We start from the raw sequence: 16,855 nt of genomic DNA, 5'->3' as shown, positions 1-16,855 counted from the left end.
AGTGAACACAGCTAGAGGATGCTGGACCCTCAGGCCACCCCCATGAAGTCTGTTTCTGATTGTTTGGTCAGAGACATTCACACCAGTGGCTGCTGGAGCAGATACTGGTCCTGCTGACGGGGGGTGGCTGTAGCTCAGTAGGTAGAGCAGGTCACCTACTGATCGGAAGGTCAGTGGTTCAATTCCTGGCTACTGCAGGCTGCATGCTTGGGCAAGATACTTAACCCCAAGTTGCTCTCCGACCGTTCCGTCGGAGTATGAATGTGAGTGGTGTCATGGAGAAGGCAGATGCTAGCCAAAAATCCACCAAAGGCAGACTCAAATGTAAACACTGTCTCCAGGTGTACAACAGGAAGAGTGACACACCCTGGAAGTGTCAGGCCTGTGATGTGCTCCTCTGTCTTGTGGTGGACAGAGGGGCACATCACAGCCACAAATACAGCAAGTTGTGAGGCATTGTCTGCATTTCAGTGTTCACAGTTGTATATAACTTTTTTTGCTAAATCTTCACATAAGTTTTGGGAAATTACACAAGACCCCAGAGGGTTAAGGACCTTCTACGGCCCTGTCCAGCTCTCCTTGAGTAACGGCCTGCCTCCTGGAATCTCCTCCATGCTCTGAGACTGTGCTGGGAGACAGCAAACCTTGTGGCAATGGCACGCATTGAGGTGCCATCCTGGAGGAGTTGGACTACCTGTGCAACCTCTGTAGGGTCCAGGTATCACCTCATGCTACCAGCAGTGACACTGACCCAAATGCAGAACTAGTGAAAAACAGTCAGAAAAGATGAGGAGGGAAAAATGTGCATGTCCTCCACCTGTGAAACCATTCCTGTTTTGGGGGTTGTCTCATTGTTGCCCCCTCTAGTGTACCTGTTGGTAATTTCATGAACACCAAAGCAGCTGAAACTGATTAACAACCCCCTCTGATACTCTCTTGATGCTGAACTCTGATTAAAAAGTGTTCCTGTAATGTTTTTGTTTATTTTCTGAATCATGCAATTTCAACAAATATCCATCCTCTTCAGGGTCGTGGGGGGGCTGGAGCCTATCCTAGCTGACACAGGGCGAGAGGCAGAGTACACCCTGAACAGGTCGCCAGCCTGTCACAGTAACTGCACGTCTTTGGCTTGTGGGAGGAAACCGAAGTACCGAGAGGAAACCCACACAGACACAGGGAGAACATGCAAACTCCACACAGAGAGGCCCGGGCCAAGGTGGAATTGAACCCAGGCCTTCTAGATATCATTCTCGCTGGGAGGCAGCAGTGCTAACCACCATGCCACAAATAATGCCTCAGAATTGAGGGTGAATAAATTGTGTCAGATCACCTACCTCCATTGTCTCGGACACTGAAGTTGCTGCGGTGTGCCCCCTCTGGAGCCAGGCTGAAGAAAAACTTGTGTCCTGAAGACGGGTCATCAGCATCGACCGCGCTCACTGTCTGAATCCGCTGCCAGAGATACCGACATCCATGAATCGGGCCGCACGGCCATGACAAAAAAAGGGAGACGCACACACACACACACACACACACACACACACACACACACACACACACACACACACACACACACACACACACACACACACACACACACACACACACACACACACACACTTATTAAAAGACTGTTTATTTTACAAACATGAACATCCTGGTGGAGTCAAGCAAATTAAGACGAGTGGAAAAAAAAATGACTGGCAGGGTTAGAGCTTGCATTCACAATAACAATACAGATCTGTGTCCTCACTGTGTGCACTGTAAAGCTGCCAAAGTGAGCAGCTTGGATATTATTAGGATCATTTCTGCCTGTGTTACAAAAGCCGTCAATATCTCTGTCAACAACACCAGTCACCATCAAATTAAATGGTACACTGAAATAGGAAAGAGCAGTGCAGTTTGGTTTACTGAATCACACACAACAAGCAGTTCAATAAAACACAACCTGTCAGATGTCCAGGTTCCTGTGCTGATGCGTTACACAGCAGTGCTAATTGCCTTCTCTTTGGATATGATTATGCACCCATAGAAGAGCTGTTTTCTTTTTGGTGTTCTAATTTCTTTGCTCTCCTATTTCTATTCAAATCTGACTAAATACCTGCTTCCAGCAGCAGTTTGAAGAATGTAACAGCAGGGCACAAAAGCAGAGTATTTAACAGAGAAGTGGGTTATTCTACAGCAGAGAAGGTTCTTGGCTGTTTTGATACTTTTTATCCAACAGTGTAAACTTGCCACCATTGGGATCCATTGTAGCTGCCTAAAATCAAACTGAGCACAGCTGCTGTTCTCTGTGTATCAGCACGCTATCAGCTTTTTACAGCTACCTTTCAAGTGTGCAGGGGAGGAGAGCTTCACACTCCAAAGATAGATTTTGGGTGGAGAATCACTTTAAGGCAACAAAAGCCGACAGCAGCTCGATGAAATCTCAATGGATTTCAGGCTATTGGGTGGAATCAAATTCAGAAACTATGAGCATATAAACTGTGGGTTTCACATATTGAATAAATATACGCCTTTACATAACATTTATAATTTATTAGTGTAATAATTAACAATTTAATAGAGTATGTTGTGGCATGACATAGAAGATTCAGCTGTTTATCTGCAGAAACCTCTTGCATGAGAAGTGAAACGTCTTCACAAGCTTAAAGAAGTCCAGTCACCTGCTTTTTCAAAGTCTTCGGACTAGCATGACCTGGATGACTGAGAACCTACACAGACAGTGTTCTAGCAGCATTCTGTAACCATGGCAGATAGATAACGTGCCTCTATAAATGATTCTATGACTGTAATTCGTCTTTGTCTTAAAGCAGTCAGTCTGTCTTCAAGAGTAACTTCCTGTTTGTGATCAGGATTGTTGTACAGTTGGTAGTGTCTCTGTGCCAGAACACAATAGACTTGTTTGACAGCACTTACTGGACTGACCAACACGCAGGAAAATGAGGAAGTCCAAGGAGCTTAGTGTAGATCTAAGACAGAGGATGGTAGATTTACACAAGCCAGCAATGTTTATAAAAACAAACAAACAAACAAAACAAAACTGCAGATTCCAAGATCATCAGTTCAAAGTTTGTACAAGCTATTGGGAAGAATGGAAACTAGCCAAGATAAGGAAAAAAACTCTTACACTAAACTGAGAGGAAAAATCCAATAGTCACCAGGACAAAAGTCTACATTTAGCTGGAAGCTGTTGGACTGTCAGTGTAACAGTTTGTTGTAGTTTCAAATCCTCATGGACCGAAGAAAACTTCAAAATCTACTCCCTGAGATTTGATTAAAGCCTGTAGCTGACCACACGGACAAAGAAAGGCCTTCTGGAGGACGGCTTTATGGGTAGATGGTTAATGACTAATTTGTTTGGCCCCAATTCCCCACTTGTTTGGTTAGATAAAGGTGAGACATTCAATCTAAAGAATTCTGCACCAACTATTAAATATGGTGGTGTAACATCATGCTGCTTGGGGGCTGTTTTGCTGCTGTTTGAATAGGTGCACTGAAGAGACTGGCTGTAATGATGAAGGATGTAGACTAACGTGGACCATCAAGGGGCCTTGCTCAAGGGTCCACAGTGGTGTACTGAGAGTGGAGACAGGTAGCACTTCAACTTCAATGTTCCAACACCAGTGCCAACCCGAGGGTGCTCTGGGGCGTTTTCCCCCCCAGTGGTTCGGATTCCAGATGGTTTTCAATCCATTCAAGGGTGGAAATCCCATTTTTCCCAATGCATGCCAGTCTGGGGATTTGAACCAGCATCCTCAAACATACAGCATCCTCAAACATACAGCATCCTTTCAGTCACAAATCACACTCTCCTCCTCTAGGCCACCACTCCCCAAAATGAATGCATGCAAACTTTCAACTGATTGGTGATCCGTCACAAACAGAATGGGTGGTGATTCTGTGCTTACAGCCAGAACTGTGAGCCTGATGTGACCACGTTAAAGCTATCCCCTCTCTATAACATCAATCAGAGCAGAGGGTATTAAAAACAGTCTACAATAAGAGTTAAACATGTTTCAGCAGCCTGCTTTAGGTTTGAGTAGAGATGCATCCATACAGCAACATTTATTTTTGATCCACATGTTTCTCCTGAGACTCAGACGCGTTGCTGTTGTAAAGCAGAGCCAATCAAAAATGTGGGACACTTTCTTAGTATGTGGCAGAAAAATGCTGTGCAATTCCATCTAATAATAAAGTTAACATAAACTGACCAACATTTTACAGTGAATGTGCTAAAGTTACTCTCAAAAGCTGAAATCAAATGTTTTGTCCTAAAGAAATAAAAGACTCAGACACACAGAAAAATGTTGGACTCAGAGTCATCAGTTGGTCATAAACACGGCTTTAAATGAAGCTGCTTTGCATCTGCTGCATCTGTGTGAATCAGCTGCTGTTTAAACAGGTGCTGATGTGTCTGTTGTCGATCCATATGGAGCTGTCTGTTCCTCTTATTATTATTGTCACTATATAGTGCGTTGTTTTTTTAACTAGTCTTATTTTATTGAATGGGAGATACTAGCTGAGAGATTAAAGGCTTTAACATAGCTCAGTGCCAGTATCACACACACACACACACATGCACAAATCCAGCACACAAATCCAGAGCCTGAGATAAGCACCGGAGGATCTCCGTGGAACAAAAACTGATGATTAACACTGATGGACAGATGAAAGGGCAGAGGAATTAAAGGATGACAGAGATGTAAGGAGACCAGTGGCAGCAAGCCACCATACTGAAGAATGATGAGATCATGCTGGGTGCGTGCCAAAGTGCGATCAGCATAACACATCTGCGCATATAGTTTTGCTGTAATTTAATGTGTGTGTGTGTGGCTGCATATACAAATTTGTGTCTTTATCCTATTAACTGTTGTGCGATGTTGTAGGCACAATATACTTAATGAGTGTGTGTGTTTGTTAGTGTATCAAGCCATATGTACAACACAATACTCTGTTTATGAAAGCTCCTGCCAGCTTCCATGGCAGGTTGGCACATCAGCCAAAACAATAATCCAAGCGCTCGGTCCTCAGCTGCAGAAATGTGTGTCCGCCTTATGTGTACATGCTTAATCACATTAGCTGAATTTGATACACATAGTGTGTGAAATGGGGGTGCCAATGCTTCCGATGGGTCAGTACACGGTTGTGTAACATGTACAGTATGGTTAGATGGAAGAAACTGTTCAGTTCTGTTCACTGATCAAACCCGGTTCAAAGGTCACTGTCATAATAGAAGCTGATTCTATTCCTTCACTGTGCTCTTCTGTTCATCAAAACTGATTCTCAGTTTATCTGTTCTGAACTTACGTCCTACAAGTTGCTCATAAAAACACATCACTGCCCTGGTGTTGGCTCTCACTGCAGCAGTAGCTCAATCTGTGTAGCTCATGTAATTACAGCTCTTTAGATAACAACATTTCATAGTGTAATCTTTACCCAAATACCAGGACTCTGCTGAATCACCTGTAAATTATATTCATAGTATTCACTTATCGTGTCTTTAGGGATTCACTACCTTAGCATAGCTATTAGCTTAGCTCTCAGCCGAGTCACTAACAGCATGGCTTCTTCACCTGTCCCTCCGCACTGTCCTGCTTAGTGTGTCAAATGTTTGCCTGCTTTGCTAATAATGAAAGTTTCACCGGAGCCTGTTTGTAGCTTTGGAGGCCAGGCTGAGCGAATTGGAGACCCAGCTCCACACCCTGGAAAATCCTGTAGTAAACCGGGCCCCTGTAGTGGGTGCGGGTGGCGGTAGCTGAGCCACCATTAGCTCTCCCCCAGCAGATTGTCCTGAACAGCCGGGAAATCAGGTCCACCGGGTGACTGTCGCAGTCCTAAACAGAAGCCCCCGGTACACCACCAAATAGTTTCCCCCCCATTACAACCCTCTACCTGCAGTCTAGGAGTCACAGAGAGTATAACACAATGAACCAGCAAATCACAAACTGACTCTGGGTGAGATGAGCGTGCAGTTAAAGAATTTATTTACAATAACCTATTTACAATTAACGTGTGTGATTAAAACAAAACAAAACAAAAATATTAGAGAATAAAAAGGAAGCAGGTCAATCGTCAGGGTCTCCAAGGCCAAAATAACAAGCAAACTCCCCCCACTCTTCCTAGAAAAAAAAGCAGTGCTAAGCTTTGGGTTAAAACAAAAGACAGCACCTAAGCTCCCGTCTGGCCACAAAGAAGCAGAATAAAGTGTAAACTTAGAGTTTGCAAAACAATAATTCACATGTAATGACATCTGCTTACATCAGTTGGAGTTTATTGTTCATATTGAATTGGTGTGCCAAACAATTCTGAACTCTGTAGTTTACCTGGGCCCCTCCCCAGTTGGAGCAGGAACGACACGTTTAGCCGCTTGTTCTCTTTGAATCGCTGGCTGTCTAAAAAAAAAAAAACCTGGTGTGGGCTTTATAGATAGTTAGGAAACTTTCTGGGGAAAACCTGGTCTTGTTAGGAGAGGTGGCATCCATCCCACTTTGGATGGAGCAGCTGTCATTTATAGAAATCTGTCTAAATGTATTAACACCCCCCCGAACATGACTATCCGGAATTGAGAGCAGGAAGCAGAGTTGCAGTTGTACACACCTCTCTGCAGCTTCTCTCCTCTTCTCATCCCCACAAAACCCCATCTCCATAGAGACTGTCTGCTCCCAAACCACCAAAATTCAATTCAATTTTATTTATATCACCAAATCACAACAGTCGCTTTAAGGTGCTTTATATTGCAAGGCAAAGACCCTACAATAATAGAGAGAAAACCCAACAGTCAAAACGAAACGAGGGGACCAGAGAAAACAGGTGAGTCCGACATTATGTCGGCTGCTTTGGCTCCTAGAACAATCAGCTATGGTCGCTGGTGTTGCTAGCTTCATGTTTCTTAAAAACAGAGTCGCCAATAACCAGATTTTGTTCCTCTGTGGGTGTGTCACAATGTGGGGAAAAACAAAAGGGCTGGTGGTGTGCTGGAGGCTTCTGTTTAGGGCTCCTCACAGTCACCCGGCTGGCCTGATTTCCTGGCCGACTGACCGACTACAGGGGCCTGGTTTGCTGCAGGATTTTCCAGGGTGCGGAGCCAGGTCTCCAATTCCCTGAGCCTGGCCTCCAATGCTACAAACAGGCATTTATTACATTTATTACAAGTATTGTTATTACTAAAGGAGGCCGGGCAGTAACTAAACATTTAACACACTAAGCAGTGGGACAGGAGAAGAAGCCATGCTGTTAGTTACTTTACTGCTTCCCTGAGCTTCCATAGAAAATCTCCCTCCCTCTAAGTCTCTAAAGTGAAAGGAGACATGACTGGCATGTATTACTTGCACTCACATTGAAGTACTTCTTAAAAAAGCTTACTTAACAATAGCTACAAAGCACACAGCAGGGCAAAATGTGCATGCTGCAGCATTTGACAGTGTGCTGATTGCCATGATGGAAGACTAAACTGCTGTGGAAGGAACACTCACAAACGAAAACTGCTTAAACAATCAATACCGTCAAATATCAGAGCTACAGTGGGAGCCAGACTCTATTTCAGTGCCTTCAAGATGATGTGTTTGCTGTATGGGATTATTATGTTCATTTAAAGTCTAATACACATTTTTCCTCTGAGTGCAGCCCTGTCCTGCTCCACTATGTGGTCTATAGCTTCTCGCTGCAGACAGTCCCTGGCTGAGGTGAAGTAATAATTAGTAGCTTCTCTCTGTATCCTCAGCAGTCACATTAATCAGATGATTGCTGAGGAAGTAACCTTTGCTTTGCTGTCATTCTGAGGCCTGCAGTCGGGCTCTCATCTGCACTTCGCTGATAGGTTTTTTTCCTGCTACAAAACAAGGTCTCTGAACTGTCTCTTATTAAATTTCTTATTAATAATGAAAACAGTACAAAATGTTCAAACGGCCACTTTAGCTGACTGAAAACACACACACACACACACACACACACACACACACACACACACACACACACACACACACACACACACACACACACCAGCAGCAGATTACATCAGTGCAAACAGCAGTTCTCTAGAAGCCAATCAGTACACATAGGGGGTATTTTTACTTTTGAGATCATCACACTGACAACAATCACTCAGTCACAAGAAAAGCTACCCAAGCTTCAACTACTAGCAGTTAACATGAGCCAAGACAGCTACCTGTCACTAGCTTTGTTCATATACAACCACAGATTGTATAAAAGGACTGAGGCAGTTTGTGGGTCTCAAAGGTGTTTTCCAATAATGGACATCAGCAGGTGACTCCTGCAGTTGTAAAAAGAAGCCTAGTTGTACATAAATCTCTATAAAAACACCCCTCAGCTACCTTGATTTACGGCCCCAGTAAAGCCTTTCCTCATGAAACTCAATCACTTGTTTCCAGTTGTTAGCCAGTGAGTGTGCCGCGTTCCTCGGCTTCACAGTCAGATCCTAGAAAGCTAAGATGGCAAACGTGAGAACGCTGGGACTTCACTAACTACTGGGTGACGTCATCAGGGCTACATCTGTGTTTTACATACAGTCTATGTATATGGCTGATTACTCACTGGAACGATCAACCTCTTCACTATGATTCACCTACCTGAGATTTAAGAAGTTACGCTTTCTCTGCTCAGCACAAGCAAAAACCAGTAACGTCTCCACAGCTCACTGTGAATCTCCAGTGTTTGAGAATAATTATGTGCTAAAGATTAGGCCAGCTGTACATCTGATCAGCACTACGTTTTCTTCCTTACACCTTTGTCAGGTTGCAGCTATGTGTGAACACCAATGAGGTCACAACCAAATACAAATGAGATTTTTTTTTTACTTTAGTTACAGACAAATCTCACACACTGAATGTTAGTGACTAAAATCATTTTGATTTTAAGTATAACATGTTGTGTAGAGTCTAGACTGGCTGAAGGACGGACAGTTCTGGTACTGCTCAAGTCTAATCAGCTTTTGCAGGCAGAAAGACGCCTCCACAGTGCATGGTAACCCAGTACATTATTTCTACTTCTAACAAGTGTGTGAGTACCTGTCCGGCCTTGGTTTTCTCACAGACAAAGGTTTCATACACAGTGGCAAACGTGGGAGCGTTGTCATTGATGTCCACCAGGCGGATGTAGACGGTGACGTGGCTGCTCTGACGGGGATTATCTGGAGAGAAAGAAAAAAAAAAAAATCACACCCAGGAAACTTAACATTTTGTGTTACCTTCACAATCTTCTACATATCCACCCATTAACAGCTCCCACTGAACAGCATGGTGCCTTGCTTAAAGGCACCTTGTGACTCATCCGCTGATGAGGAAAGACTCTGAGCCTGGTGGTCATGCAGTTCGTGCAGCACGTGTCAGTTCACAGCAGGAAGCCAATCAGACCTCCATTTCACCCTCGAGTCAAACTGACTGTGTAAGCTTAGGTTACTCGACGTTACTGAAAGGTGAAAGTGGCAAAAACAATATTGTTTTACGGGGTGGCTGTAGCTCAGTAGGTAGAGCAGGTCACCTACTGACCGGAAGGTCAGCGGTTCGAATCCTGGCTACTCCAGGCTACATGCCAATGTATCCTTGGGCAAGATACTTAACCCCAAGTTGCTCTCCGACCGTTCTGTCGGAGTATGAATGCGTGTGAATGTTAGTTAATTAAAAAAAAAAAAGCACTTAGCTTCATAAAAATGGGAGTGCATGGGTGAATGCACATGTTGTATAAGCGCTTTGAGTGCTCATACTGAGTAGAAAAGCGCTATATAAGAACTAGTCCATTTACCATTTACTCCTCTCTTTTATAGTATTCAGATCTTCTTGATTACTAAGAAATGAGTCTTAATGCATCACAAACTTACTTAATTTACTCCATTTACTTTACTTCTTAATTTCAGAACAACAGCATATGTAACAGGCAGTGAATCGGCTGGACGGGTCACCCTGCCATGTCTTCATAGTCGCACTGACTTAATGAAATATGTATTTATTTTATCATTATTATGTCTGCAGAGAAAATACACAGAAAAAGCTTACTTGCTGTTTATGGATAACCAGCATATTATTGTCTGCGCATTCTCCAGAATGAGCTGCATAATAAGTCAAATATAGAAGTGTCTGTGAGGCTGTGTGATTTGATTTTTACCTCTTCTTCTCTTCCTGCTGTGGAAATCTAATCTTTACATCTTTTTTTATGGGCAGACCATGAAAGCTGGAGCCTTCCTGCTAGAGCAACACTGCGATAAAAATGCCAGTGCCCAGCAGCTACGGGAAATTTCTTTTAAATAATCAAACTGAATATGTGACCCTTTTTGACAAAATGATGTACTCAGTATGAATTAATGGGCCTGAGGCTGAGTGCAGAAAGCTTAGAAAGAACTGAGTGATAGACTGAAAGATTTTGCTTTTCATGGGATTTGATGGCAATAAAAGAATGTGGACTTTCATGGTCACCCAAAGTTCCTCTTTATAGAAGACTTTTCATGGCCTTTGTTCAGTTTGTAGTTTAATTGTGAGAAGCGCTTTAGACCGTACAAAAAGGTGGACACGGCCATCAAACACGCTGCTGCTTGCAGAATTTGTTAGTTATTCCTCATCCAAGATTAAAGACTAGAGGGGTCAGAGGGCTTCAGCCGACGGGAACAGCCTCCCACTACGACTACATTTCGCTGACTCTGTGGATTCTTTTAAAAAGCAATTAAAAACTTGGTTTAACCAAACATTTTGTTGACTTTTTATTGATTGGAGTCTGTTTTTTATTTTTTTTTAAACTACTTGTTTACTTTATTCTGTGTCTTAGCTTGATTTAGTATTGTTATTACAGTCTTTAATTTTCTTTAATTTCCCACTTCTTCCTGCTCTTGTCGGAGACGGTCGCACTATCTCTCTCTCCCTGCCCTCCCCATCTCTCCGCTTGCTGCTTGCTGTGAGAGCGTCTTTTACACACTGTCCGAATAAGAACAAGATTGAAACATGGATCTGGCAAACTGGGCATTCTCCATCATTGATCAAATTTTTTTCCACTATGAGATCCGGGACAGGGGAGCCTGCGTGTCCGAGTGGAACAGACCCGGTTGGATACGTCATCGACTCCTGGAGCTCGTGGAGACCGGTGTGCTTCTCAGCCCTTGGAGTGGAAGACGTGGAAGACGCATATATATTCGGCTTTTTGGTAGCGGTATCTTCTCTGTTTGGGCTCGGTGGATACCTGCTTTACTGGCAAATTAAGAAAATCTGGACGGCGGTTCGACATCTGCAGAGGCTGCCGACCCAGGTGGAAGGGCTGAGCAGAGCCGTACAAACTCAGACTCAAAGCCTGGTGGACCTGAGCCGCAAGATTAGCGAGCTCGCAGGCGAGAGGGGTTAGATCAGGAGATATAGTTCGGTTCTGCACAGGGAGGACGGCAATCAACGAATTTGGAATATTGGATTTTTGAATGGTTTCCCAGTAAGACTGAAGGCTGTTGGAAAAACAAGCAGCCTGTTCCAAAAGAACATTTGTTATCAGGAATTCGGCTCCCCTGCCGGCCTTGGGTTGGCAACCATATCTCTCTCCAGGGCTCTGTGTGCGGCTGCTCTTCCCCCCACTCCGCGTTGTGATTTGTGAAGCTGGGTCTGGTGTACCACGGCCGCTGATGAAATTCCACCACTATCAGCGAACTGTTTTGGCTGGAACATGGCATCTGGCTCCACAATGCCCCCACCTCTCGTCTCCGTCTGCATTCCCTCCTGACCTGACCTCACCTACCGCCGCTGTCCTAGCTTTACATGTGCAAATGCTTTGCTAAGGTGGTTTTTTTGGACCCTGGTATAGTGCTCTTTTTGAGCACTGTACCAGATGACTTTTTTTTTTAACCTAACTTCCCCATGATGTGCTGTTTTCTCCTCCTGCCAAAGGTAGCGCTGCAAGTCGGCTGCATGACCCCAGGACACATATCCCCCCATGTGTGTTGTGTTTTGTGTATTCTTGGATGGTGTTCTGTAACTGCAATTTCCAATGTGTGAACTTGTTCACCCACATGGCAATAAACTTCATTCATTATTTATTTTGCTCTATTTTGTTTGATTGCACTTTGTGACTGCTTGTCTGTGAAAACTACTTTATAAATAACTTTTCTTACTTATGACATCACCTGTTGGGTTTGAACTCTCTATTTTTAATGCTAACAAACTCAAAGTTAGCTTTCTGTCCACTGTCAGAGTTGGAGCTGTAATTGACTATATTTGTAAAAGAAGGTGGAGTGTTAATTAATCAGCTAATGCTGGAAAGCTGCATTCATCAGCTGTGCAGGTATCTGCTGATTAGTGCTCAGTAACAGACTAATCATTTTTCAGATAATTCTAGTAGCTTCAAAGATAAAGAGCACCTGGTGGAAAGGTCCAGTTCAAAGACAGGAATTAACTGAGGTAAAGCCCAGCTCAGGTTGTTGGCACACCTGACACACAAACTTTAAACCTTAACAGTATCCACATGGATGAGATCTAAAAACAAAAGCTACCATGTAGGAAAAAATTATCCACAGAGGCCAAAATATTCTGTAAACATGCATTTTATGCTGTGGAGTTTTAACACAGGACTCCCATATTAAAGCCAATGCAGAAGTGCCTAAAAACTTCATTCTATTTGAAGGCCACAAAGGTGGGAACTCAGATTTTTGCAACTGACCCGGTTGCATATATAGTTCCTTTTTTAAGGTGCAAAATGTAAGATGGGGAATATTTAAATCAAGAGTTTTGTAAATCTTAGTCATACCATGTTTCACAATGAAGGTCTACTTGTGGTATGAAATCGTGTGCTCACTGGCTAATGAGTTGTCATTCACAAGTGATTAGCCAATAAGCAAGCGGTTTCCCAGTCAGACCCACTCTTCTTCTTCACATCCTGTTTTTTGGCAGCTACGTTCTTCTGTTATAATATCTGTGACTGACTCACTTTTGGAGCCAGCTTCAAGTGGCCATTCCAGGAACTGCAGGTTTTAGCACTTAGCATTTTTTAGCCCTGGAGGATGCCGCTTGGGAAGCACAAAGTTCTACACACTTCCTTTTTCTTGTTTAGGCAACAGCAAATGGGTGGTAAATAGACCCGTTCTTACAGAGTGCTTTTCTATTCAATATGAGCACTCAAAGTGCTTCATACAGCATGTTTCATTCACACACACACATTCCATACAAGCACTTTATACATCTAAGTGCTTTCTGTCTAACATTCACGCACAATTACAATGCAATACGAACAACTTGGAATACAGTATCTTGCCAAAGTATACTATGGCATGCAGAATCAAACCGCCAACCTTCCAATTAGCAGATGGCCTGCTCTGTCTCCTGAGCCACAGGTGCCCCAGATGTGGAGACCTACACAACCTGGACTGACATGCCCTTCAGAGGTGAAACTTTTTGTAATTTTGCGTCACTAAATTCAGTGTTCTAACTCTTATCGCTGAATTTCCTCCATGATAAGCGACTGTGATGTGCCGTCTGGCTTCCAACATTTATAGTCTTCATCAATATATCACATCAGGCCTACAAATAGTCCCAACCCCTGCAACTTACTGAACTCTGTGGCAACAATTGAAATATTGTGCCAGGCAGTCTCCTCTCTGTCCAAGCTTTTGAGCAGGAGGACAGATCCATTCCCTGGATAGATGCTGAAGAGGTGGTCCATGTCAGTGCGCCGGTCGATGGAGTACCTGTAACAAATGAGACAGTGAGAAGGTGAGAAAGAGCTAAGCTGAGTCAGTGGGTGGGATGACCCACAGTCACCTGAGTATTTGTGCAGCCCTACCAAGGAGCCAGTGCAGTAATTGATTTATCTGAATCTCTGATGGAGGACACATGGATGGAGCCAGATAAAAAACGTTGTGCTGCACTGTGGAGTTACTATGTTGCAAACTTTAAAGGTGTTTAAGGTACAACATGAACTCATAAACTCTGCATTAGTCTGTGTCTGAACTACTGTGTGAGGCTGTTTTCCTTCCCACAGGACTGTTAATATGCCTCTTTCCCTGTAGCCAAATGAAACAAAGGCGCATGCTGTTTTTACTGTGTATTGCTTACACAAACGTTTCCATGGCAGCCTGTGAATTTAGATGAATAACAAATACTGTTTTCCATAAAAACATAACATGCAAAAATGAATCTAAGTGAACCACTGACTTCATTAAAGTTGGACACTGAAAACATATTATATTTAGAAATCAACAATAATTAAATAATCTTTGGGTAATAAATGAATTGAGGGTTTTTCTGGTAATTGTTTGTATGGTCAGTGCAGAGTTCAGGTCAGGAATGTGGTTCTCCTAGCTAAGTTCAAAAATGCATGCCATAATATTTATTGCTTTCTCTAACATTTTATCCATTTATTGAATTGTTTTTTATGATCAGGCTTTCTTTATAACCTGCATTAAAGCATTCATGCTCCGTGCCCCCCCCCCTCCCCACTCCATACCTCACAAAACAAACAAAAAAAACAACAACAACAACAAAACCAATGTGTATCACACATCTGGTGTAGCAGGGCTAAAGTATGATAAAGATGCATCTGTGTGGGATGCAGTCATCAGCAGAAAAATTTGCTTATGTTGACGAAGAAGAGGGAGAACAAGTACTAACAGCACTTTGTTAAAAAGGCAGCAAGGTCCATCATTTAAATGGGGCTACCTGCATAAGCATTTCTGGGAGATTACCATTAACCTGTAATGGCTGTGATGCAGGATAACATCAGTGTCAAAAAGATAACGTCCGAGTGTAGCAACATGTGCAGGGTTGTTGTTTAAGGATTTAAGTTCTGGTAGTTGTGCAGTGTGTGAAAAACAGGAACTGCGTCTCACACACTGCACATGATTCAGATCATTTCTAAAACAAATTAGGCTGTTCATAAGCCCACCACAGGAGCTGATTTATTTAAACAAAAAAATATGAAACGCATTTACTAAAGCAAGCTCATGTACTTTTTCACAGTTTGTGCCCTTCATCATTTAATTTGGTTTTCTCTGTAGGGTCTTTACCTTACAATATAAACTCCTTGAGGTGACTGCTGTTGTGATTTTGCACTATATAATTAAAATGAATTGAACTGAACACAATAGGTCCTCACATATTTAAAAAGTGTAGTTTAGTGCAGGCCATTCAGTCTCTGTACAAACACAGTGAGAGCTTGGTCCGTCAGTAATACATCAGACTCGTTTCCTGTGGGTGTTGGACTTTGCCAGGGCTGCCGTTTGTCACCGATTCTGTTCATTAATTTTGTAGACAGACTTTCTGGGTGTAGCCAAGTGGAGGAAGGCTTCACCTTGGTGGCCTCAGAATCTTGTCTCTGCTCTTTGCAGATGATGCAGTCCTGTTGGCTTCATCACGTGGTGACCTCCAGCTCACAGTCGAACGGTTTGCAGCTGAGTGTGAAGCGGCTGGCATCAGAATTAGCACCTTTAAGTCTGAGGCCATGGTCCTCAGCTGGAAAAGGGTGGAGTTCCCACTCCATCACAGGGATGAGTTGCTGCCCCAGGTGGAGAAGTTTAAGTATCTGGAGTCTTGTTCATGAGCGATGGGAGAAGGGAACGGGAGATTGACGGATGGATTAGGGCAGTGTCTGCAGTGATGTGGATGCTGCACCGGTCTGTCATGGTAAAGAGGGAGCTGAGGCTGAAAGGGAAGCTGTCAATTTACTGGTCAGTCTACATCCCTACCCTCAGCTATGGTCATAAGCTTTGGGTAGTGACCAAAAGGATGAGCTGGAGGAGGAGGCTGGGGAGAGGGAGGTCTGGGCTTCTCTGCTTAGGCTGCTGCCCCCGTGACCCGGCCCCAGATAAGCAGAAGAAAATGGATGGATGGATAGTTTAGTCAAATGAGCCATGTTAATTCAAAATACAGTCACTGAACACAACCTGACACAGTTTAGTTCTTCAACTTAAAGTAACAAACTTGTTATAATTTGTAGTATAGTAGTTTGCCTCTGTTTTAGTGTCTTAATAACTGACTGGATTTCCTCTTCTAGCCAGTACCAGCATAAAGACACCAGAAGCAACGAAAGCTATTGTATTCATTCAGTTCAAGAAATCTCTGTTGTTTCTTTGTCTGGCTCAACTTTATCTCGTTCAAACTTGATGGATATAATGTTGAGATCTGAATAAGTGTTCTGCTGAGCCAGAAGGTTGTTTGGATGAATGGTTCTCATTTTTTTGGCTAAAATATTGTGTCCCTTTCCCTTAAATTTAACCATCACAGCAACAGTGTCAAACCCTTACCCAAACCTAAACTGTATCCTAAATTTAACCATAAATCCACCTTTTTATCTAGTCCAAAACTCTCAAAAAGAAAGCTGGATCACTACAGAATTGTATTTATTGATTGTCTTAAGTTTCCTCTGAGTGTAATCAGTCATGCTGGCATGGTTCTGCACTGGTCTGGGGCTCCTGTGTCACACTGTTACCTTGTTTAAGTGAAGGAGCGGTTGGACAGGGTTGGCCTCCACCTGCTGGTGGAGCGTCCGATCTGGGCTTCAGCTGTTCCACCTGTTCCTCATCAGTTCATTAGGGACCACTTCTTGCCTCCAGTCTCTGCCAGATTGTCTTCAATCGTCCTGTGGTAATCAGGCTCTTTATGGCTCTGTTGTTTCCTCAAGTTCCCTGTGCATCTACCTCTACGCTCTTTTGTTTCCTGGACAGTTGTTTGTTCTGCCTATCCAGGTTGTTTGTTATCTGCAGTGCCTCAACTCAAACAATCTATTATAACTCAACCTCAAACTCATCCAATCTATCTTATGTTCCAGAGGAATACTACAACCTCCAGCAGCTTTTCAATAAGCACAAGGCTCTCTCTCCCACTACACCATCCCTATGACTGCACCATAGATCTGTTACCAGGAGTCACTCTACCTACCAGCT

At 43.3% G+C, this 16,855-nt stretch overlaps 1 protein-coding gene across 1 annotated transcript in view; it reads right to left on the bottom strand.

The window, feature by feature from the left end:
• LOC115796022 (cadherin-6-like) overlaps nt 1-16,855 on the bottom strand; it is a 116,874-nt gene that overhangs the window by 16,383 nt on the left and 83,636 nt on the right. Inside the window, exons 8-10 of the mRNA XM_030752219.1 lie at nt 13,527-13,663; nt 9,027-9,148; nt 1,335-1,452 (exon numbers count right to left, since the gene is read on the bottom strand). Coding sequence (XP_030608079.1) covers nt 1,335-1,452; nt 9,027-9,148; nt 13,527-13,663 — 377 coding nt within the window. The remainder of the gene's footprint in view (nt 1-1,334; nt 1,453-9,026; nt 9,149-13,526; nt 13,664-16,855) is intronic.

Source organism: Archocentrus centrarchus, chromosome 17 (assembly GCF_007364275.1).
Source record: "Archocentrus centrarchus isolate MPI-CPG fArcCen1 chromosome 17, fArcCen1, whole genome shotgun sequence".
Lineage (NCBI taxonomy): Eukaryota > Metazoa > Chordata > Actinopteri > Cichliformes > Cichlidae > Archocentrus > Archocentrus centrarchus.
This window is presented reverse-complemented; position numbering and strand designations above follow the sequence as displayed.